Source organism: Rhinatrema bivittatum, chromosome 5 (genome assembly GCF_901001135.1).
Source record: "Rhinatrema bivittatum chromosome 5, aRhiBiv1.1, whole genome shotgun sequence".
Lineage (NCBI taxonomy): Eukaryota > Metazoa > Chordata > Amphibia > Gymnophiona > Rhinatrematidae > Rhinatrema > Rhinatrema bivittatum.
Window position 1 is genome coordinate 314,166,195 of NC_042619.1, and position 25,443 is coordinate 314,191,637.

A 25,443-nucleotide genomic window follows, 5' to 3' on the forward strand; every position below is an offset into this window, starting at 1 on the left:
TAACCAATGGGACACTGTGATACCAGGGTGCAAATTATAATTATATCCACAAGAACAGATAAAATTGGTAGAGGGGTGACACTATATGTTAAGGATGGCATGGAGTCAAGCAGGATAAAAGTTTTGCAGGAAGTAATGAGGGATATACTTACCGTATTTTTCGCTCCATAAGATGCACTTTTCCCCCCCAAAAAATGGGGGGAAATGTGGGTGCATCTTATGGAGTGAATGTAGAGTCTCTCCCTCTCGCACGCCGTCCCCGCCTCCTCCCAACGCCCAATCAGCATGGTGGCGCAGGTGTCTAGTATTCTGCCGGCGGAACTTGAGCTCCCTGCTGGTCTGCTGTTCCCGGGGTGCATCTTGCTGCGAAGGTCGGCGCGGCGCAGGTCAGACATCAGCTGTTTGAACTGCATGGGCTACAGAGGCCCCTCCAGTTCAGACAGCTGGCATTTGACCTGCGCCGCGCCGTCCTTCGCAGTGGGATGCACCCCGGGAACAGCAGACCGGCAGGGAGCTGTTTGAACTGGAGGGGCCTCTGTAGTCCACGCGGTTCAAACAGGTGATAACTGACCTGCGCCACGCCAATCTTGCAGTGAGATGTACCCCGGAACCGGCAGGGAGCTCGGGCTCTGCCGGAGGACCTCACTTGCAGTCCAAAGTAAGAACTTAACTCCTTGTGGTTTGGATGATTGGAGGGTCATGGGGGATGGTATACTGCCTGGGGTGGAGGACACATGACACAGACCAGCAAATAGAATTACTGCCTGTGCTGATTGTGGCTACCTGTCGAAATATTAGGAGCAATTGCTCTCCTTATTAATGTAATATAGCCCTGACTATTTATTATTGAACTTTGGAGCAATCATGAAAGTTTAAAATAACTGGTGTGAGAGAGCTGTGTGTATGAGGGAGAGAGTCTGAGAGTGTGATTGTCTGTGGGTATGTGCATATGTGAGGGAGAGCCAGTGAGTTGAGTGGGGGGAGAGAACTAACGTGTGTGAAAGAGCTTATGTATGTATGTGAGGGACAGAATACCAGTGAGTGTGAGTACCTGTGTGGATGTTCTCTGCCTTACTATAAAAAACAAAACCAAAAAAATATCCCACCAATGGCCACCAGGGGGGAGCCCCATACAAAGTCCATCATGGGAACAGAATTTGTTTTTTCTTAATTTTCCTCCTCTAAATCCTAGGTGCGTCCTATGGTCATGTGCGTCTTATAGTGCGAAAAATATGGTAGTTTTGTGTACTTGCCAAATACTTGTAGCCTGAATTGGCCACTTTTGGAAACAGGATGCTGGGCTTGATGGACCCCTTGGTCTGACCCAGTATGGAAATTTCTTATGTCCCTATGTTCTAGAAATTCCAAAGGTAAAAGAGAAGAGTATAGTAGTGGGGATATAGCACCATGTGCCTGGCCAGGATGAGGAAACAGACTACAAAATGCTAAGAGAGATTAGACTGGCTAGTAAAAGCGGCAACAGAACAACAGGAGACTTCAATTACACGACTACTGACTGAGTAAATGTAACATCAGGATATGCAAAATAAGTAACGTTCCAAGATGCCTTCAATGACTGCTTCATGCAGCAGTTGGTTATGGAGCCAACAAGAGAGACAACTACATTAGATCTAGTTCTCAGTGGAATACAGGACCTGTATAATGATACTAGCTGCTAGGCAGCCCTTCTGTCAGCAGGGGTCCTCACTGGCCATGCTCAAACCTGCTCTAGCCTCCACCTTGAAGGCTGCATAATGCAGCCCTATAAAACCCTTCCCTCCTCATCATAGAGTTGCTTCTGCTCCTTGTAGTGGCCACTCTAGTGCCTTATTTCCGCTCTGCTTAAACCTCGCAGTGGCATTGCATGCCCTTGTGTTCCTTGTCTTCTTCTTGCTCTGTCTAGGCCTCCTGGTGGCCTTCCTTGCTTTGCTCTTCCCTGGTTTAGGCCTTTCAGTTGCCCTTGTCTCTCTGCATCTCTTAGTTTCATTTGAACTAATAAATGAATTGTGGGTCTTCCAGAGATTCTTCTGTCTGTTGTCAGTCCTTGGTTCTGTTCTGCATTGCCCTGTACCTTGTTCCAGTTACTGTCTCCTGGTACACCGCCAGTGAAGTCCTGCTGGCCACTAAAACCTGCGGCTCAACCCAAAGGGGAGGTGGCTCGTCAACAAGAAAACCTTGTCCTGCTCTCGACTCCTGTGCTGCTCCAGTCTAGGGAATTACCTTGTCCCGGCTTATACAGCTGTGACAACCTGGTGTGCCCCTTTGTGCAGCCACCTAGTGCTCCAGCTTCTACTTTCCATCCGCCTGTCTCTTTACCCACCAGGATTTTCACTCACAGCAGCATCCTCCCCCTCCTACCTCCTCCAGACTCAGCTCACACTGCAGCTTAACAAATATGCCCACATTCCCCATCCCCATTTTAAAAAAACCTCTACAATAACCAAAGAAAACATACCACCCCCATCCCCCTCCAGCATAACAGGTTGTTACCCATAATGACTTCCCCCATCACACAATTCCTTGGGCTATCACTCTTCTCCATAACACTTTTCAATGCCCAATCCCTCACTAAAAAAACCTATATCCTCAATGACTATTTAATGGACTCTCAACCGGACATCTGCGCAATCACGGAAACCTGGCTGAAACCCACAGACATAGCATTAATCAATCAACTACCTCTACAGCTTTATGGTCTTTTCTCAGTTCCTAGACTCAAAAAGAGAGGCGGTGGCCTTCTCTCAGCAGCAAAAGAAGAGCTAAGATTAACTCTTCAGAATACAAAATCTGCCTCTAGAGTCGAAATCGCTCTCTTCAATTCAAAACAACTACAAATCTGCCTAGTCTATGCCCCTCCGGGACTCCTCGAGTCAGATCCATCACACCTCATTGAGCTCACTGCCAAACACATCAACACGGACACCCCAGCTATCATCTGGGGAGACTTCAACCTCCACATTAATTCGACTCCTCTCTCCTCCAATTGCGAAGCCCTACTATCTTCCTTCAAGGCCATGGGTTTCAATCAAATTATCAACAGTCCCATGCACAAAGCTGATCATACATTGGATCTCACCTTCATAAATTCAGGCCTCACCCAAACTTCCCTGCCCCTATGCTCCCCAATCCCGTGGTCCGACCATTGGCTCATCATCACGGACTTCTCCATCTTGGAAAACCTAGCCCCCCCCCCCTCCCCAAAACAACAATCCACTTCAGGAAATCCTGTTCCATGGACGACCTCAGTTCCCACCTCTCGACGGAACTAGTTAACCTCGATCTGTCTGAAGCAGACTCGGCCCTTGCCTCCTGGTTCAACATTACTAACAATGTGGCAGATAAAATATGCCCCCTGACGACAAGAGTTAAACCCTTCCCTCAAGAACAAAAAACCCTGGTTCACACCTGAACTGAAAAAACTCAAACAAGAACTAAGACACAAAGAACACTTATGGCGCAAGAAACCCTCCAGAGCTTCATTATCTGCTTATAAAACAGCCATGCACAACTACAGAAACATTATCCTCCACACAAAGAGAGATTTCTACGCCCACAAAATCCATAACTTCTTCTTTGACACCAAGGCCTTGTTCTCTTACATCGCGGATCTTACTCAACCGGCCTCCCCTGCCATCCCAGACGACCAAGCCCAATTCAAGTCCTCAGAACTTGCTATATTCTTTGAGAAAAAGATCTCTAACCTCATAGCCCCGCTTGCCTCCACAAAGATCCTCCACCAACTGCCAGAAAGCAATCTTCGAATCATTCAAACCCACTTCTCCCCTTGAAATAGAAACCATGCTAAAGAAGATGAAACCCTCTTCTCGTCCGACGGATCCTATCCCCTCAAAACTACTGATCACCATCCCAAAAACAATCTCTAAGCCACTCACAGAAATTATCAACTGCTCCCTAGCACAAGGATTAGTACCAGATTCTGTAAAACTCGTCTCTATTAAATCACTACTAAAGAAACCCAACTTGAATCCAACTGACCCGGCTAACTTTCGACCCATTGCCAACCTCCCATTTATCGCCAAACTCATGGAGAAAATTGTCAACAACCAACTCTCAGAATACCTAGTCGAACACAAGATTCTCGCCCCAGCTCAGTTCGGATTCCGTAAATCGCTGAATACTGAATCCCTTTCTAATCTCGCTCACGGACAGTATCCTCTTGGGCCTTGATAAAAAGACAACTTTTTTTCTGGCGCTGCTCGATATTTCAGCTGCTTTTGACACTGTGAATCATTCCATCCTCAACGTCGGCATCTCAGGAACAGCCCTCAACTGGTTCAAGTCTTTCCTCTGCAATAGGAACTTCAAGGTCAAAATAAGTAACAAAGAATCTCACCCCGTCAGGTCAACACTTGGGAGTTCCGCAAGGATCCTTTCTCTCCCCTACTCTTTCTAACATCTACCTCCTCCCCCTCTGCCAACTCCTCACAAATCTAAAGGTAACTCACGTCATTTACGTCGACGACATTCAGATTTTCATTCCAGTTACTGAATCTATCTCCAAAACCCTCAACTTCTGAAACAGTTGTCTACAGTCTATCAACATCATCCTCGCCAGCCTTAACTTAGTACTCAACACAGCCAAAACCAAACTCCTGCTCATCTCACAGGACGACAATGAACTGGCAGTCAGCAACCTCCATCACCCATGTGAGAGACCTCAGCGTAATTCTGGACAACCATCTGAACCTAAAAAAATTTATCAATAACACAACAAAAGAATGTTTTTACAAACTACAAATCCTAAAAAAGCTGAAACCCTTCCTACACTTCCACGACTTCCGCACGGTACTCTAAGCCATCATACTCTCAGACTACTGCAATTCCCTTCTACTCGACCTTCCCGCTAATACCACCAGACCTCTACAGATGCTACAGAACACCGCCGCAAGGATCCTGACCAATACCAACAGAGGAGAGCATGTGACCCCCATTCTAAAAAATTTACACTGGCTCCCCATTAAATTCAGAATCCTTCACAAAGTACTAATGTTGATACACAAGACCATTCACATGCAGACCACTCGCGATCTAAATATCCCTCTTCGACATCACACGTCCTCCAGACCAATCAGAACAGCATACAAAGGTACCCTATATGCACCTCCTGCCAAGTCCTCTCTTAGGAAATGCTCCTTCTCCACTGCCGGTCCTGCACAATGGAATGCTCTCCCCCCTGACCTTCACCAAGAACCCTGCCAGCGGACGTTCAAGAAAAAGCTTAAGACGTGGTTTTTCAGACAAGCATTTCACTAAAGAACTGATGCCTCTCACAGACACTATATGCCACATGACACTTTCCTACTACAGTTATAAATGCCCATTACTCAATGGTTTTTCTGTTTATATGCTGGTTTTCAACCACTTCTACCTTTGTTTTTTCATGACTATCCTTCTTGTTTGATGTTAACCCTGTTTGAAATTACCCTGTTTGATGTATTTCTAACCTTGGTTCTATGTAAACCGATGTGATATGCCTTTTCATGAACGTCGGTATAGAAAAGTGTTTAAATAAAATAAATAAATAAAAGTGGTGGATCTGCTTGGCATAATCACTGAAGGGCAAATACTAAGGAAAGCAACTGCAGTAGTCTTTAACTATAAAAAGGAAGACTATAATAAAATGAAGATATTTGTTAGAATAAAACTGAAAAGAGCAATCTACAAGATTAAAAACTTGCAGGAGGTATGGATGCTATTTAAAATTACCTTCCCAGACAAAATGTTTTATTTATTTTACATCTTTCAGTCACTTCAAAGCAGATTCTATTTAGATATTGTAGGTATTTTCCTATCCCCAGAAGGCTCAAAATCTAAGTTTCTGTGCATGAAAAAAGGTTGAAGGAAAGCCAAATGACTGCCAGCATGCTTTAATAGTGAGGTGAAAGAGGCAATTAAAGCTGAAATGGCATCATTTAAAAGATGGAAAACAGACCTAAATGAGGAAAAGAGGGAAGAGCATAAGCCTCACCTCAATGTCCTTTACCTCACCTCTCAATCCCCTTCACACCACTACCCTTTCACATATGTCCCAACATGCCCAACATCTGTTATAGTACGGCATCCATTATCTCTGCTAGTAAGTCACGGGTCTGTGGTACTGCAACAGAAAGGGAAAATGGACAGACAAGAGGAGTTTTGACATATCTACCTGCCTTCTTAGCCTGCATCGGTGAACTTGGGTACATCTGCATTGATTATAAGGATGCTGTGATGTCTCACCATAATATATTTAAAAATATACATGTACACAGAGAACAAACAGTTAAAAAGTGATTTCAGGAAAGAAGACTGAAAAATAAAAAGAAACAGGCATGGGAAAATCCCAAGTGCAGGGCTGCCAAAGCATTTAAAATTCAGCACCCAGTGACTAGTGCAGCAGTGGGGTGGGAGCCCCAACTGCCCTTTTGCTGGCCACATACAGAGATCAGAAAGGCTGGTGAGAGGGGAGAGAGCCTATTAAAGTAACAATGGAAAAAAAGGAGAAAAAGAACAAAACAAGAAAAAAAAAAGACAACCCCCCCCCCCAAAAAACAAAACAAAACCCCTCCCTGGCTTCTAAAACATTTTGCCTGGTGCCTAAGTATTCTAAAAATGTTTCCACCCCTGCAAACAAGGAAACATTGCCCCCAAGCAAAGTGTGTGCAGATTGTTGGCCCTTTAAGTAGAACCACAATGAGTGGCTGAGAGATACAGGTGAATTGCCACCACCTTTTACGCTAAGATAAAGCAAAGACATAAGAAAAGGTGGAAACCAGAGAGGAGAGAAAGGGATAACAAGAGAAAAGAACTTCTCCACAAATAGCCGTTGATATTTAAAAAATGGCAAATACTGCCTTAAACATGGATAGATTAAATCAATATTCACCAACCTGTCTCCCATGGGAAATACTGCAAACTACAATTAAAGTACAACAGTTATACAGAGTTTCTATCTTTTTGTGGACCAAACATTTGGGATTGGGGATGACACAAAAATACAGGGAACAATTTTCAAATGGATTGCAAAAGTCTGCAGACACTTTTTAAACTGGCTTTCTCTGCTCCAGTTTTCAAACAAAAAGCGTGTGCACACTTTTTGCTTTACCACTTGCCTTGTGTACCTACATTTTGTGCAGGTGCATTTTTCTCATGGAAAACAACATGCATAGGAGTTGAAAATGTAAGCCTAAGGGGTGATTTTTCAAAGAATCATGCATGTGAAAATTAGCATATGCTTACTTAAGTGTACTGTACTAGCGTAATCACTTTTTTATAAAAGCATCTAAAGTACGCATGTAATTTAGGTTTCACGCGCACATATATAGTAGGAAAAAAAAAAAGGTGGCCTGGGGTGTTCTGGAACAACACACATAAATTGCTATTTTATGAGACTTGTGTGAGATTATTTAATAACCTACTCGCGTAATTTTACACCTGGTAATTAGCCTGCATAAGTGAAACCAGGCTTGCTTATTGGCTGGATCGGAGATCTGGGTGAACTAGGGAGAATTCATGCTAAAGAACCAGGAGAGTCTCAATGATCTGGATAAGAACTGGGTGAACTGGTGGAGGAACTGGAAAACTGGTAATTTCAATCTCGTGCGTATGTTTTAAAATAAAAAATAACATCTGCGTATAAATTGGGATTTAGGCGAGCATGTCCTACTTCATTTTCAGGCGTAAAATGTACACGCATATATTTTCAAAATCGGTAGGTAGGAAAAGTACATGCATTCAATGCACTGCACGTATCTGCGTGTAAATAGACACACATTTTATAACATATAGGTATCTGATATGCACGGGTTATAAAATATTATTGCAGATTTCTGCATGGGCTACATGCACGCATATATGCATCTGTGCGGAGTTGTTTGGAAGTTTCCCTTTAAATTCATTATTTTCCTCTCCAACCTATTCACACTCCTGGGAACTTCTTATAAACATGGCATTGTTCACCATCAAGCACGCTTTTAGCTGTAATGAGGAACATTTTCAGGCAGCTAATGTGTGAAAATCCCCATACTTGTGTAAATAGCTTTGAAAATTGCCATGCCCCCACCCTCCACGAGATATAGCCGCATATTAGTAGTTTGATTGGAGAACTATCATTAAACCTGGAGCAGCAGGAGACCCAAAATACAGGACTAATACAAAAAAAATCCTTTGTTTTAATTAAGTCTATGACAAACTACAATACACAATCTTTCAGTTATAGATTGTTCTGAGAACCATTTCATTCCTGGGGCAAATTGCAGGAGCTAGATGTTTCTGAAAGCTGTTCAAACCATTAACAAAAAAAAAAAAACAAAAACCAGATTACAGCACTGCTAGATTCACCGCTGCCACAAATCATTCACTAGGGACACCTTGATGCAGAGTGTCCGAAGAGTTGAGTAAGGAGGGCAACTGCCCTGGGTGTCAAACCAGGGGGTGGGGATAGGGGGAAGTACCACATTACCATTTTTGGTCATTCTGAATATGCAAGGGCTTGAATCTGAAAGGAGCAGCAGAGGGGTGGGGGAGGGAGGTGCCCTGCCTTCATAGAAACATGAATACAGTATGAGGATGAAGCACCTCATATGAGGAGGTTTCTAGGCAATGCTATGATGCAAAAACACCTACATCTCCAGAAAAAGAATGGAAACCTAGGAAGATGACAAAGAATAGAAACATAGGCGAGTCAAGATTAATGGGGTGGCTGATAATCTGGCATGACAGACCCTGCACTGGAGCTTAGTATTCAAAGAGGACTCGGTGCCTTAATCAGGAGCCTTTGTTAGGCACTCATATTCAGTTGTTTATGAAGGCTCCTAATTAAAATACCAAAATTTAAGAGAGGTATTGACTTGTCTAAATCTAGGGTACTCAGCATTAGAAATCAGCAGAGAGCTCCTCTAACTTCATTCCTCCCACCCTGGCCCTGCCTTTGACTCAATTCACTTTTAAGACATTTATATTTAGGTGCTCAGAGATTGCAAATTTTAATAGGTGCCCAACTTTTAAAGTTAGGCACCTAGGTCTTTTGGATATTAGCCTCTGTCTTTACAACTCAAAGGTACCAACTTTTGCTTATGTTAAAACTAGTCTTTTTTTATTTTTTTTTTTTTTATTATGCCGATTATTGCTTCCACAGTTTATTTTCATCTGACACATAAGTCACTCCAAACCTTGTCATGAATTTTCCCAATAGGAAAATAAGGTTTATGTTGATTTATAAAGTTTGTATACCATTTTTCCATAAAATATTATACCAAAGGAGTTTACAATTAAAATCATAACATATACATAAAACTAAAATATAACATATGAAATAAACAATAAATATTTAATATGTAAAGTAAAATGAAATAAAATATAGTACAATAAATGAGAGAGAAAATAACACTCATTACGGCATGGCTTTCTAAACTGTGGGTTGGGACCCCAAATGGGGTCACAGAACCTTCCGTTGAGTGTTAGGTTTACTTATTTATTTAGATTTTATATCCCACAGAAAGAGTGCAGATAGAAGCTAATCAGAAGATGAATCAGGATGAAAGAGGGAAACATTCATTGGTGCATGTTCCGCCAGCTGTTCTAGAGTGTGACCATATGTGGAGCAAAATGTGAATGGGGTAGGGTAAAATTTTCAAAAATTGAAGGTCATCATAAAATATTATTAGTGATAACATGCAAGTTCCTGAGTTTACTTTCCCAAGGGAGTGTGTACAGTAGAGAGAACAAAGGCAGGTATAGTAATACTGTATATGAGATGTGCAAGCATATTACAGAAAGAGGGGAGAGGAGGGGGAAGCGGTGATGAGTCAGAGGTGAGAAAGGTCTGTAAAGGTTTGAAAACGTTTTGTGTATCGGATTACTCTTGATGGTTTTAGCTCATATACAGGTCGATCCAGTAAAGTGTGCTCCATCGGAGCGCACTGTCACCCTGCTCTGGACGCGTGTTTTCCCTTACCCCTTATTCAGTAAGGGGAGGAAAACACGCGGCCCACCCGCGGCACCTAATAGCGCCCTCAACATGCAAATGCATGTTGATGGCCCTATTAGGTATTCCCGAGCGATCCAGTAAGTAAAATGTGCAGCCAAGCCGCACATTTTACTCTAAGAAATTAGCGCCGCCCAAAGGTCGGCGCTAATTTCTTCCGGCGCCAGGGAAGTGCACAGAAAAGCAGTAAAAACTGCTTTTCTGTGCACCCTCCGACTTAATATCATAGCGATATTAAGTCGGAGGTCCCCAAAAGTATAAAAAAGTAAAAAAAAAAAAAAAAAAAAAATTTTGAATTCGGCCCGCGGCTGTCGGGCCGAAAACCGGACGCTCAATTTTGCCGGCGTCCGGTTTCCGAGCCCGTGGCTGTCAGCGGGCTCGAGAACCGACGCCGGCAAAATTGAGCGTCGGCTGTCAAACCCGCTGACAGCCGCCGCTCCAGGCCAAAAGGAGGCGCTAGGGACGCGCTAGTGTCCCTAGCGCCTCCTTTTCCTCGTTTGCACCGCGTCGCCTAATTTAAATACTGGATCGCGCGCACCGGCGAGGGGCCGGTGCGCGCGCCGGGAGAGCGGGCGTTAGTCCGCTCTCCCACGGACTTTACTGGATCTGGCTGTTTGTGTCTCTGTATCGTATAAAAATGATTATTGCAGTCTTCAGTCTGACTGATACACAAGCCAATCAATCTTTAGAATTTGCTCAGTGTCTTATCAAACAAGTACTTGCATCCCACTAAGACTTTTTTCTTGTGCAATAATTTACAGAAGCATCTGTATATGGGTACTGAATATCATACAATATATGTAGACTCAAACCCCTCCTATTCTTCCACGACTTCAGGACAGTTCTCCAATCCTTGATATTTGCCAAAATAGACTACTGCAGCGCTCTCCTTCTAGGTCTACCCATCTCTACCACCAAGCCACTACAGATGATTTAGAATGCCGCAGCCAGACTTTTGACTAACACCAACCGCGGAGAACACATTTCACCTATCCTCAGGAACCTCACTGGTTACCAGTTAACTTCAGAATCCTACACAAATCACTCACCTTAATCCACAAATCCATCCACAATCAACTTCAACTTGACCTCGAAATCCCCCTCAAACTCCATACCTCCAACAGACCGATTAGAGAAATCCACAAAGGAACTCTGCAAGCTCCTCCAACTAAAGCCACGCGCCTCACCTCGACCAAAGACCAAGCATTCTCAACAGCAGGACCAACTATTTGGAATAACATCCCTTCAGACCTCAGGCTGGAACCATGCATCCCAACATTTAGGAAAAAACTTAAGACATGGCTTTTCCACCAAGCCTTCTCAGATCCTCCGGATACACACTAGATGACCTAATTCCCTTCATGAACGATGGAACCTTGCACCTCAAAGTTCAGTAAGCGCTAGCCCGCTCACCTTATTGTATTATATTACAAGTTTTCTGTCATCCTAGGCCTCTCTTTCTAGCTGATTAAGCCTCCAAGTTCACCCTCCTTGTTGAATGTAACTTTGCCGCCTCCGTTCATATGTTTATTTTTGTTTCAGTTTTTATCCTGTTCGATGTAAACCGATCTGATATGGTCATTACCATGAAGGTCGGTATAGAAAAGTGTTAAATAAATAAAATAAATAAATGTAGGCCCAGCTTGGATTACAATGTGGATATGTATAAGAACATAAGAACATGCCATACTGGGTCAGACCAAGAGTCCATCAAGCCCAGCATCCTGTTTCCAACAATGGCCAATCCAGGCCATAAGAACCTGGCAAGTACCCAAAAACTAAGTCTATTCCATGTTACTGTTGCTAGTAATAGCAGTGGTTATTATCTACGTCAACTTAATTAATAGCAGGTAATGGATTTCTCCTCCAAGAACTTATCCAATCCTTTTTTAATACAGCTATACTAACTGCACTAATCACATCTTCTGGCAACAAATTCCAGAGTTTAATTGTGCATTGAATGAAAAAGAACTTTCTCAGATTAGTTTTAAATGTGCCACATGCTAACTTCATGGAGTGCCCCCTAGTCTTTCTATTATATGAAAGAGTAAAAAACCGATTCACATCTACCTGTTCTAGACCTCTCATGATTTTAAACACCTCTATCATATCCCCCCTCAGCCGTCTCTTCTCCAAGCTGAAAATCCTAACCTCTTTAGTCTTTCCTCATAGGGGAACTGTTCCATTCCCTTTATCATTTTGGTCGCCATTCTCTGTACTTTCTCCATCGCAATTATATCTTTTTTGAGATGCGGCAACCAGAACTGTACACAGTATTCAAGGTGCGGTCTCACCATGGAGCGATACAGAGGCATTATGACATTTTCCGTTTTATTCACCATTCCCTTTCTAATAATTCCCAACATTCTGTTTGCTTTTTTATGACTGCCGCAGCACACTGAACCGACGATTTCAATGTGTTAATCACTATGATGCCTAGATCTCTTTCTTGGGTAGTAGCACCTAATATGGAACCTAACATTGTGTAACTATAGCATGGGTTATTTTTCCCTATATGCATCACCATGCACTTGTCCACATTAAATTTCATCTGCCATTTTGATGCCCAGTTTTCCAGCCTCACAAGGTCTTCCTGCAATTTATCACAATCTGCTTGTGATTTAACTACTCTGAACAAATTTGTATCACCTGCGAATTTGATTACTTCACTTGTATTTCTTTCCAGATCATTTATAAATATATTGAAAAGTAAGGGTCCCAATACAGATCCCTGAGGCACTCCATTGCCCACACCCTTCCACTAAGAAAATTGTCCTACTCTCTGTTTCCTGTCTTTTAGCCAGTTTGTAATCCATGAAAGGACATCGCCACCTATCCCATTACTTTTTATTTTTCCTAGAAGCCTCTCATGAGGAACTTTGTCAAATGCCTTCTGAAAATCCAAGTACACTACATCTACCTTTATCCACATGTTTATTAACTCCTTCAAAAAAGTGAAGTATAATACTAATAGTCATTAATAATGAAAAGTCATGGAATTGCAATCTGCAGTGATCATGTACACTGATTGTGCACATCTTTACAAATTTCAAATGTATAACAATATGTCTGTGGCAGTCTTAATCAAACTGTTGCGCCAGTCAGTCGCAGATGGTTGCGTCCTTTGCTGCTCACTTCATTTTGCCCTGTAGCACCAATTCTGGCTAAGATGGCCACTGCTGCGTCTGCATGCCGACCTCCCTGGTGTCCCTGGGACAGTGCAGGTGATCCTGGTCGCCATCTTTAATCTGGTGTAACACATGGCACGCGCGCCTGCCTCAGTCTTATCCACGACATGGCGGGAACATCAGGGGCATCCCCTCTGCATGATGTCCCTGCCTACGTGTACTTAAGCCTACTGGACAAACAAGTTAGCAAGGATTCTATCTTGTTCAATTCCTTTTCTCAGAGACGCTTCGCCTCGCTGTTCATGTGTTCCAGACTGAGTGACTCAGGTACCTGCTCCTCAGGGGCCTTGCTGCACTCAGGGCTATCCGCTCCTCGGAGAGCCTTTCCTGCGAGTCTCACCTTCACCAGCTTAGTGAGCACCTCTCACTACTTCTATGGACGACCCTTCAGTTTCCCTACTTTGGATCTCCATTGCTGCTGCAACGATATCTCTACTGCAACACCACAGAGTGAGTACTAGACCTGATCTTCAACTCCCGTTCTGCGGACCACTACCGGATCCATGCTGTCTTGTGCCTGCTGCCAACATCTATCTCCAGTCTACCCCGTGCTGCGGACCACTACCAGAGAATCTCTCACAGGTCTTCCTACTCCAGGACTGAGTTTACAAACCCGCTCCTCGGGTTTCTCTTTGCTGTATAATAAATATATCTGACTCCTTTGTCTATCACTGCTGAGACCCCACCTGTTGTGGAGAGTTCCCACAGGGCTCCTACCTGTGGGTGGAGTCAGCTCTCTCCACGACCCAAGGGCCCACAAACCAAGTTCAAGTATAACACAAAATGTACTTTGATATGAAAAATGTCATCAAATACCTGTATAAACAGCTGTTAAATGTGAAAGATATTTTAATTTGTATTGCAATTCTTTTCTTTCCTTTTCAGAGCCTAAAACATAGCTGCATATTTTCATGAACACAACTGATCTAGATTTTACTACACACACAGTCGATGTTTAACTTTTGTTTAAGGATTTTGTTGGTTATTGTATCTCATTTTATGTTCACTGTAAAACATTTACTAACAAACCAAAACTCTACGAGTTCCTTTTTTGTTACGTCATATAATATAAACAGTAAAGAAACTAGCCACAGACTGTACAATCAAAACTTTTAAATAACTGACAAAATGCTTAATTCTTATCTGTACTTATTACAAAGCATCAATTTTTACATAAATATTTTTTCTTTCAATTATAGAGCCTAAAACATAGATGCACGAGGACGTGCACTTGGTGGTTCTAGGTTGTAGACAATCTCGGCGGTTCTAGTGAGAAGATCTTCTGGAGAGGGTAGAGATTGAGAAAAAGGATCAATCAGAAAGAATGGAGGCTGAAAGAAGAAATCAGCTGAATGTGATAAGGTTGGGAATGGAGTCATTATTAGAGGGGGACCATATCCCTGCTAATTTGTTTTGGTCATCCTCTGGCTACTTGTGAATGTTCAAGTGCTAAAATGGGATCACACTGGTTAAAAGCTTGGAAAGCTCTGCATTACAGCTTAAATAAAATGAAAAACAAAGCTAGTCTCAGTTAAAATCTTGAACAGAAAAACACAATTTTAAACCTTTTCTAAATTTGAAATAATTAAACACCTGCTTTGATTACAAAGGCAGGTTTTTCCATAGAAAAGGGGCCAAATAAGAAAAAGAAGGTTGGCAAGTGGGCTCCAATCTAAAGATAGAGGTAGTAATGTAAGTAGTTCAAACTGTGAAGAGCAAAGCAGCTGTGGAAGAGCATAAGGAATTAATAAATCTGACAAGTAATCTTGGGAATCCATTCGAAAACATTTAAACTCCAGAATTAATATTTTAAAATTAATTTGGAAAGCAACAGATAGTCAATGTAACTCCTTGAATAGTGGAGAAACATGATTAAAATTTTTTTTTTTTGCCAAATTGTTTGGCTGCAATATTTTGGACCAATTGAACAACTAAGGAATGAAGAATTGCAACGATTAATGTGATTTAAAAATCATTGCTTGAACTATTCTCAGATAAAGGTCTATTACATCACAACTAACAAAGGTAAAAAGAAAAAAAATGAAGACCTCACTATTGCCAATACTTGATTTTCCACCAACAATTTAACATCCAGCTTCATACTTACAGTAGAAACTGCATATTTTGGCTTAATCTCAACATCTAGTAACATAGAGAACTTCTCTAATGGGTGATTTAGACAATTTAGTCACAGAGATTCTGACCTAGCTGGATTAACTTTGTGATGCGTAAACCAATCCAGCACAGAATGAAGACAATCATTCAGGACAGGAAGATTTCCTGAGTTATTTTTAGCAAAATAGGCTACTAAATATGTATTATTAATCAGGCCGATACAGTAAAGTGCGGCCACGGTTACCCTGCTTCTAACCCGCTTTCTACTCACAATTTCGCCGCGTTAGTCCTACCTGCGATTCACTACCCCTTTTAACCCATCCTTACCGTCTCTTTAAATCTACGGGTAACCCTTTCCACCCGCGGCATGTATATGAGATGTAAACGATCGGATTAGCTATTCCCTCCCATACAGTAACACGCGCCCCGATTATCGCTTTTTAAACCTGCAGTTTTGCCGTGCATTTAACCTGCTAATTTACCGCCTACCCCTACCCCTGCGTTAGTGTGGAGCGTCAAGCAAGCCGAGACGAAATTTCACGGGCCACGGAGCAGCCCCAGCCAGCCCCACTTCACTGCCTGACCCCCTAACTCACCGGGACAAGACCGAAGTGAATCGGGCAAACTTTCCGCCAGCCCCCGTTCACCTGCCCTGGCCGCGTCCATCTCCCGCGCAGACAGCTCCGGAGCAGCCCCAGCCAGCCCCGCTTCACTGCCTGACCCCCTAACTCACCGGGACAAGACCGAAGTGAATCGGGCAAACTTTCCGCCAGCCCCCGTTCACCTGCCCTGGCCGCGTCCATCTCCTGCGCTGACAGCTCCGGGAGCAGCCCCAGTCCTCTCTCCTCTCCTCCCAGGGACAGCCGGCGGCGAGAGCAGCTTCAGCAGCCCGGGGCGGATCGGGCGCTCCCCATGGCTCCCTATTCTCTAAAAGGTAATGAGTGCACGCCATGACCTCGGACGTCCAGCCGGGCGCTCAGGTCACGGCGTGCGACGTCCGAGGTCATGGCGTGCACTCATTACGTTTTAGAGAATAGGGAGCCATGGGGAGCGCCCGATCCGCCCCGGGCTGCTGAAACCGCTCTCGCTGCCAGCTGTCCTCGGGAGGAGGGGAGAGAGGACTGGGGCTGCTCCGGAGCTGTCAGCGCGGGAGATGGACGCGGCCAGGGCAGGTGAGCAGGGGGCTGGCGGAAAGTTTGCCAGATTCACTTTGGTCTTGTCCCGGGCAGTTAGGGGGTCAGTCAGCCCTTCTCCTGTATCCACTTCCTGGTACCTGTCATTTCAAATGTCATTTGAAATGACAGGTACCAGCACACCCAGGATACTGTATAGGCACTGTATAGCGCCTATACAGTAAAATGGATTGTGCTTCCTGGACACCCGTTGGACGTGGCTTGCATTTGCATGCCATTTAAATACAGTATCGAGCGGTATGTGTTTCAAACTGTGCGTGCGGCAAACGCGGGTGCGCCTGGCACTAACGCACCCCTTTCTACCGCACCTTACTGTATCGGCCCGTAAGTAAATATACAGGATAAAACCAAAGCTCTGAATAAGCATGGCTAATGGAGCCAAATACGAATTTCTAAAGTGAAAGGGCCAAAACTGAGCATAATATGTAAACAATTTATCTTTGGGCTCAAATTGTGTCATGGGGATCCGCTAGGTCTCTATCTCATTCTGCAAATTGAGGTTGGAGGTCAGGTAAACACCTTAGTTAATATCTATGCACCAAACATTAATCATGACTTTTTTTTTATGATTCATCAGAAAAGCGGAGTTTCATAAGTGGAGGTTCATCTAATATTGGGAGGGACTTTAATCTTACCAGGAAACTAGTACTTTACAACTCATCTGGGTCTGGTATGGCTATGAGGGTGGCCAGGCAAAGCTTATGTTGCTGATGGATAAATGGAATCTAGTTGCTATATGGAGGTAGTGATTTCGTTTGGCAAAAAACTACATTTTTTACTCAAAAGCCCCATGACTCCTATTCATGAACAGACTATTTTGTTAGAAAAGAGGATAATGAATCAAGTAACTGATGCAGAGCTAGGTTCAATTACTTGGTCTAACCATACCCCCCTATGGGTTGATTTACACTTTTCTCATTTTGACAGTGGGAGACAATATTGGAGATTAAATGACCATTTATTAACCAATGACACCCCTACTGCATGCGACTGATGGGAGATATCTAGAAGTATCTGAAATTCAATGATCAAGAGGATGTATCACGCACGATCCTTTGTGAGTGCTTGAAGGTGGTGGTGCGAGGGAAATTAAACATGCATGCTTCCTATAAAAAAAAAGTGAAAAAGAAAACATCAGAAATGCACTGTAGAGGAAGATAATCTCCCTTGAAACACTGCACAAGCAAACAAGAGATGAACTCCATTTGTTGGATCTAGATATCATAGCCCACCACTTGGAACTGGCCCACCAAGTGCATTTTGAGGAGGGGAATAAGGCTGGCAAGTTGCTGGCATGAAAATTGAAAACAATAGCAACTTTGAGCCAAGTGGCCAAAATCAAGGGGGAATATTCTGATGGCCACTTCTGATATCAGAAAGTGCTCCTTTCAATTTTATGCTGATTTATGAATGGGGAATAGCACAATATAGGAGGCTGAAATTGAGAGCTGAGTGACATAAAGCTACCATCATCAACTGAAGGGCATCAACTGCTGTTGGACAGGAAAATCACTTCTTCAGAAGTACTGGAGGTAATCAAAACCCTTCAACCTGGCAAGGCTCTGGGGTTAGATGGCTTCACAGCTAGATTTTACAAGCGTTTTGCCCCCTTGTCTCATAACGCCCCTGACAAAAATGTTCAATTACCTCAGAAATAGTGGCTTTTAGACTCCTGGAGTCAATGTTGCAGAAATATCTATAATCATTAAAGTGGGAAGGGATCCGACCCTCTATGGACCACATAGGCCCATATCCCTTATTAATATTGATCTTAAAATCTTGATTAGGTTGTTGGCAGAGTGAATGAATGGGGTAATTGCCTCACTGGTTCACTCAGATCAGGTGGGCTTCATAGCAAACCGATGGCTGCAGATGACTGTAAAATTGCAGATATCATATGGTGCGTGAAAAAAGAAATCCTGGCTCTGCTTTTCACTGTTGATGCATTCAACATGGCACATTGGCCTTTCCTGTTTAAAACATTTTATTAGATGATCCAAAAGCTTTACGACCATCCCAGTGCCTGTGTGAAGGTGAATGGCAGCTGCTAAGATAATTTTCTGGTGGGTCATGGAACTAGGCAGGGCTGACTCCTTTCACCGCTGCTTTTTGCTCTCTTCTTGGAACTATTTGCATTAAAGATTAGGGAGGATTCTAATATTGTTGCGACCATCGCTGTTAGACGCCCTCACTCCGCCCTCTTTATCTCTGTGGCGACTCCCTCCGGGTCTGATGGACGGCTGGCTACTGGGGCATCTCCATGCCGTCTCCCTCCGGCGTCCCCAGACCAGCTCGACGCTGCAACTCCACCATCTTGTCCTGATGCCTAGAGCATGCGCGTACGCGTGTCCCAACTCTTGTACCAGCAAGGGCACGAACCTCAGGGGCGTCCCCCTGAGATGACGTTATCTGCTTCCAATATTTAAAGGTCTTTGAAAACACTAACAAACTGAGTTAGCAAGGATACGCAAGGGGATTCGTTCCAAACTACTCTCCTCCTCGGACTTTCCAGAGGTACCCGCTCCTTGGGAGCCCTCGCTCTTTTCTGTATTTTCAGATTACAGATAGAAACTGGTACTCGCTCCTCGAGGGCCCATGTTCCTGGACACTCTGAAGATTCTCTACTGCCTGGAAGCTATCACTGCTACAAACAACTGTGAGTTACCATCACTCTCTCAGAGCTTTCCCTGGAACCAGGTACTCGCTCCTCGAGGGCCTAATCCTTTCCAGCTCCTGAGCTTACTTGAGACCTTACATGAGTTTTGTCATCTAATTCTATTCATGAACTCTGCCTACTCTGCCTACTCACTTTCTACAGTTTCTCAACAGCTCAGCCATCCTGGGATCGTTGTTCCAGTACCTGAGGGACTACAGCCCTGCCGGTACTTTTTTAATAAAAGAACTAATGTGTGTCTGTCTCCATATTCTAGCCTAGCCGGTGGTCTCTCTCGGGGTATCCTCCCGGGAGCGTGGTCATCTGCCATCTGCCATCGGCCCAGGGATCCACCCACAACTATATCAGATTCATTACAGACTGCTACTCCTTAGCAAGACGATATCTGAGATACTACAAGATTGCTGACTCCTCCCTCTCCAGGAGCATGCTACACAGAGCTTTCTCTACAGATTGCTCCTCCTATCTGATTGCTCCTCCCATCAAGCATCTTCTCCATAGCAGATTCACAACAGATTGCTATCTCCTCTCAGAGATCCATAACAGATTGCTAACTTGAGCAGATACAGAACAGATTGCTAACTCCTGTCGCCAATATAAGCTATCTCTTTTTGCAGAAATCATACTTTTCACTCTGGCAAAGCCAGACCAGTCATTAGAGGGCATAGTGGCTGAGATGGGAAGGTTTAGTCAAGTGTCTGGCTTCAAGATTAATCTTGATAAATCAGAGATATTAAATCTAACTGTTCTGTGGATCATGCAGAGGCCCTGAGACAGAGATTTCCCTTCAAATGAGCTAAGTACAAGATTAAGTACTTGGGGGGAGTACCTGAATGAACAGGTGGAAGAATTATTTAACTTGAATTATCCTCCACTGATAAAAAGTATTCTGAAGGATCCTGAGACATGGGAGGGTTATGACTTCTCCTGGTTGGGGAAAAAACCTACGGTGAAAATGAATATCCTCCTGTGGATGTGCATCTTATTTCAAATCCTACCGATCAGGGTACCAAATTTAATGTTGAAGATCAGGCAAAAGAAAATTTTTAATAGTGACAGCCACCCAGAGTATCTCGCAATATATTCTATCAGCCAAAACTTAGAGGGTGACTGGGAGTGCCAAATTTTAAAAGGTATTATGCTACTTCTCAAATACATGCAATAGTGGACTGGAATAGAAAGGGGGGAGATGAAGCAATGGGTGAAATTCGACCAATCACTGTTGTGTTCTGTGCTGCTGACTGCATTGGTATGGCAACCTAAGAAAATGTGGAGACCCCCACAAGTTTGATTACAATGGTGCACGAGGATGGATGGCCAGAGGGACTATTTCTATAAGCTCCCACCTGTTTCATAATTCTCATTTTCCTTCGGGCTTACCATTAGGAGCTTTCCACACATGGAGAGATCATAGAATGCTCTGTATGGAACAAATGCGGGGAGAAGGAGAGCTCTTGAGCTTTGATGTTTTAGTCAACAGATATGAATTGTCTAACCAGGACTTCCATTCCTTTGTACAGATTCGGCATAAGAAGATTTGGTTAGAAAGTTTCTCTTACATGGTAAGACCTATTTTGATTGCATATGTGATAATGCCGACAAAGTAAAAGGGACCATCTTGAAATCGTATGCTATGCTAAATGCGGATCTCCAAGCACATATCACAGTTTGGGAGAAAGATTTGGGAGCATCCCTCTCTGAATTTGAGTGGGATCTCTCTTTTCTACACACAGATAAATCTCTCTCTCAGCTGCTCTCATAGAAAACGGGTATAAAGTTTTACTGTACTGGTACTTAACATCCGAGCGGCTATATAAAATGTACACACAGATAAATACTGGAGGGGAGATAGGTTACTGGGCTCTTTTTTCCCATAATGTGACCTTATAATGTGTTACTGGAAGATCTTTTCTTTTATTACAATCACAAGCTTTGACAATCTTAGCTCTCCTAAATATGCTGTAAGGCATTCCAGTCCCTCAAGTGGATAGACCCACCGAACAACTAGTTCAGCAGATATTTCTAACTGCATTTTGTGAGGTCGCACTTTACCGGAAACAAAGAGAGGCACCCCATTTGTCAGAGGTTCATAAGCAACTTCATCAGGTCCATAGGTTAAATAAATCACAGCTCTACAGAAGAACCTTGTCTAAATTTGCAGCGATGTGGTCTCCCTATGATACATGGAGGGAACAACACAATGTTGATATGGGGTAGAGAGAGAGAAGATAAAGCTGCTTTTGTCCTTCCTAGGTTTATGATATGGATATGTCTGGCTATAATCTATGTACATATTATAACACACTATTTGCTGTACTCCTGATGATAGTGGGGGATGTGGCAGGAAGGTTCAATTTGTATGGAAAAATTCTTATGTAGTATCTTGTTACGCATAGAGAATGCTCAGCTGGTATTATTTGTTCTGCAAATGCCACAATAAAGTTTAAATAAAAAAAAAAAAAAAAAAGAACTGCACCATCCAGTAGCAATGTAAACGGTCTGTTAAACTGAACATATCAGGTCACACCGCAGTTAAAATAAAGTGCCTCAACCTGTTACAAATATGACCTTGTAAATTACCTGTATTTGGGAAGCATGCAGATCCATGGTGATAATGTGGTCAGCCCCAGCAACCGACAGCATGTTTGCAACCAGTTTTGCAGAAATTGGAGCACGGCTCTGAAAAAACAAAGACACGTTGCACAATTATTTGTACCTCTGAAGTCCTTTATGTTTTGATTATGTCAAACATAATTATAGACAAAACAGTGGCTACAGCAGATTACAAACAAGCCTGAAAGCTAGCTGGTATTTTGTAAAGCAAATGTGTCGTTCTGTTTTTTTTTTTATTGGGTTAATATTAATATAGTCAGTCATATAGCATAAAGTGGATTCAACATGTAAACACATCTTTGGAACAAGAAAAATAAGGTTAAACTGAGAACAGCCACAACAGTAATATTCACAATCTGCATTTATATTTTTATGCATTGCATCCAGGAAGAAAACTAAAATGGAATGAGGTTTTAGAAGGGCATTCTATTATGGAAATAACAACAAAGAGTAATATTCAGGATACTTCATTACTGAAGTCTCCCCTTCGCCCCTTTTCTCCAACCCTCTTCAACTTAAAGGCTGATGCAATACCAACGTGCTAAAAACGTGCATTCAAACTGCATACTTTTCTTTTTTTTTTTAAACACAAAATCATCTCTTCTGGGTGCTCAATGCAATAGGCAAATGAGCCACCACACTAAAAAGGATATGCTAGGGATAAATTGTGTATTCCTAACGCATCCATGGCATCAGATGCCCAGGAGAAGTGGCTGTGCCCAGGCTAGGAAAACAGATGCTTAATTTTACGAGCATCTGTTTTCCTAATCTGTGCACCCACGATATTAAGTTGGAAGACCTACAGAAAAATTTTTTTCTGCTAGTCTGTTAAATTTTGGGGCTGGCGATAATTTTTGAGGGTAAAAATGTATGTGTTGGACGCACATTTATTTTTTACATAAAGGAGTAATAGCTAATAGGGGTGTGCATACGTTTTCGATGTATTGGCAATCCGCAACGTATATGTCTCTATTCGTTGTATTCGTGGGGTCACGAAACATATGGCGAACCCCCATGAATACAACGTATCTAACAAATAAACCCCCACACCCTCCTGACTCCCCCCCAAGACTTACCAAAAGTCCCTGGTGGTCCAGCGGGGGTCCTGGAGAGATCTCCTGAACTTGGGCTGTCGGCTGCCTGTATTCAAAATGGCGCCGATAGCCTTTGCTCTCACTATGTCACAGGGCTACCAGTGCCATGGCTCGGCCCCTGTCACATGGTAGGAACAATGGATGACTTATCACAACCACTGAATACTATTTAATATAAAACTATGTTACAGTATTTGATGGCACCTGTTTAATATAACTCAACACATTTAAGTTTTAAATTATGTGCCTTATTGTAAACCGTTGTGACGGCAACTAGCTTAATGACGGTATAGAAAAGATTTTAAATAAAAATAAATAAATAAAATAGTTTGTTTTTTTAAGAATATGCCAGAGGTAAATGATTACAAATACAATATAGCTCAGCACAGATTTTGCTGTGCAAAGTGGTTTATAACACACGAGGGATGTGCAAAGGGACCGCATACGTTACATTCAGTATTCGTCGGGGGGCAGATACATTACATTCGGGGGGCAGATACAATGCATCCGTTCATGCGTTCCATTCTTATTCATTTTCCGGCTAAAATTTAATTAACTACAACCCCCCCCCCCAAAGACTTGCCAAAACTCCCTGGTGGTCCACGAGGGTGGGGGATTTTGTTTAAATTCGCTCCTTTAGACGGCCGAATAATTCGGTGAAGATTTGTTGTATTCGTGGGAAACGAATACAACGAATATGGCCCTATATGTTGCGGATTGCCAATATGTTGCAAACGAATGCACACCCCTATAACACACCCTATCAATAATTTTTTTAAAGCAGAACAACTTTTATTCCCCTAAGAAACTAGTCTGGAAAAAAATCTTTTGGGGATCATTTACGCTAGATAAATTAGATACTTTGTAATTGCTTTCTGTGTATGTTATAATGGATTAATCTTGATAATTTGCTTCCTTCCCTTGTTTGGCTATTAAATTTTAAAGAAACCATTTCAATGTTTTGATCAAAGTACCTGAGTTCCAACACCATCAGAAAGGTGAGAAAGTGCTTGCTCTTATGTGGTCCATCAAGCTCAACATCCTGTTTCCAACAGAGGCCAAACAGGCCTCAAGAACCTGGCAATTACCCAAACACTAAGAAGATCCCATGCTACTGATGCAATTAATAGCAGTGGCAATTCTCTTATTCCCCTGCAGTACATGATGACAAACCTTTTCCAAAAACCTAATTTAGAGAGCTACGCAGAGCCTTGGGTAGCTTACAAACTGGGCTTCTCCAATAAATAAACTTTGTCATTTTAAATTCATTTAACAGAAGTGCAGAGTCTTCAGCAAATTTGATTCTTTGTAGGTTGAGGTATCTTGTTCATGAACATAAGACATCTAAAACTGGTGTACATCAGCTTTCCAGATCACAAAAAATGTCCCGTTATCAAATATGATGTCTTTAGCAAAAAAGCAGAGTTGCTTACCTGTAACAGGTTTTCTCAAAGGATAGCAGGAAGTTAGTCCTCACATATAGGTGACATCATCAGGATGGAGCCCTATTACGGGTTAGTGCCCAGTATGGCACTAACCCTGCAGCCAGCAGGGGTCCCCCTTCAGTCTTGTTTAAAAGCTACAGGTAGTGCCGAAAAATAAAATAAGAAAACGTTACGAACCCAACATCGCGAGGCGGTGGGCGGGTTTCGTGAGAACTAACATCCTGCTGTCCTGTGAGAACACCTGTTACAGGTAAGCAACATTTTGCTTTCTCACAGGACAAGCAGGATGGTAGTCCTCACATACGGGTGAGTACCGAGCTGAAGATGTCCGAGAAATGCACCAAATGTACCCACATGTGCAAGGCACTAGGACTGGGATAAAAATTTGGCAGAGGGCATCCTGAACCCTAACGGGCAGGCGGAAGGGTGTTGGTACGTCATGTTGTAAATAGGTTACGAAGGACAAACTGGCCGAAGATGGAATCTTGTCTTCCGGCCTTGTCCAAGCGATAGTGGGCTGCAGAGGTGTGGAGAGAACTCCAGGTGGCAGCCCTGCAAATGTCAGGAAGCGGCACCGATCGTAGGTGCGCTACTGAAGTCGCCATGGCCCTCACAGAGTGTGCTTTAACACAGTCTTGAAATGGAATGCCCACTTGCTGATAGCAAAAGGATATGCCGTCCGCCAACCAGGAGGCGAGAGTCTGCTTACCCACAGGCTGCCCTAACTTGTTAGGATGGAAAGAGACGAACATGTGAGTGCTTTCCCTGTGGGCAGCTGTACGGTCTAGGTAGAATGCTAGAGCCCGTTTACAGTCAAGGGTATGCAGAGCCTGTTCTCCTGGATTGGAATGGGGCCTGGAAAAAAGGTAGGTAGTATAATGGATTGATTGAAAGTCCGAAACTACCTTAGGCAAAAATTTAGGCTGAGTGTGGCATACTGCCCGGTCCCACAGAAGTTTAGTGTAAGGCGGGTAGGTAACTAGAGCCTGCAATTCACTAACTCTGCGAGCCGAAGTGACTGCCAGAAGGAAAATCACTTTCCATGTGAATAGGTGGTTTCATGAGCCGACCCAAAACCAGATTGAGGTCCCAAGAAGGGACCAGAGGACACAGTGGGGGCTTGAGGTGAAGCAAGC

The 25,443-nt window shown here is 43.1% G+C and overlaps 1 protein-coding gene across 2 annotated transcripts in view; it reads right to left on the reverse strand.

Annotated features, from left to right (window-relative positions):
• Positions 1 to 25,443, reverse strand: part of PRPS2 (phosphoribosyl pyrophosphate synthetase 2) — a 204,294-nt gene that overhangs the window by 85,438 nt on the left and 93,413 nt on the right. For both annotated transcript variants that reach the window (XM_029604340.1, XM_029604341.1), the window contains one exon: positions 21,736 to 21,834. In XM_029604340.1, the coding sequence (XP_029460200.1) occupies positions 21,736 to 21,834 (99 nt within the window). The remainder of the gene's footprint in view (positions 1 to 21,735; positions 21,835 to 25,443) is intronic.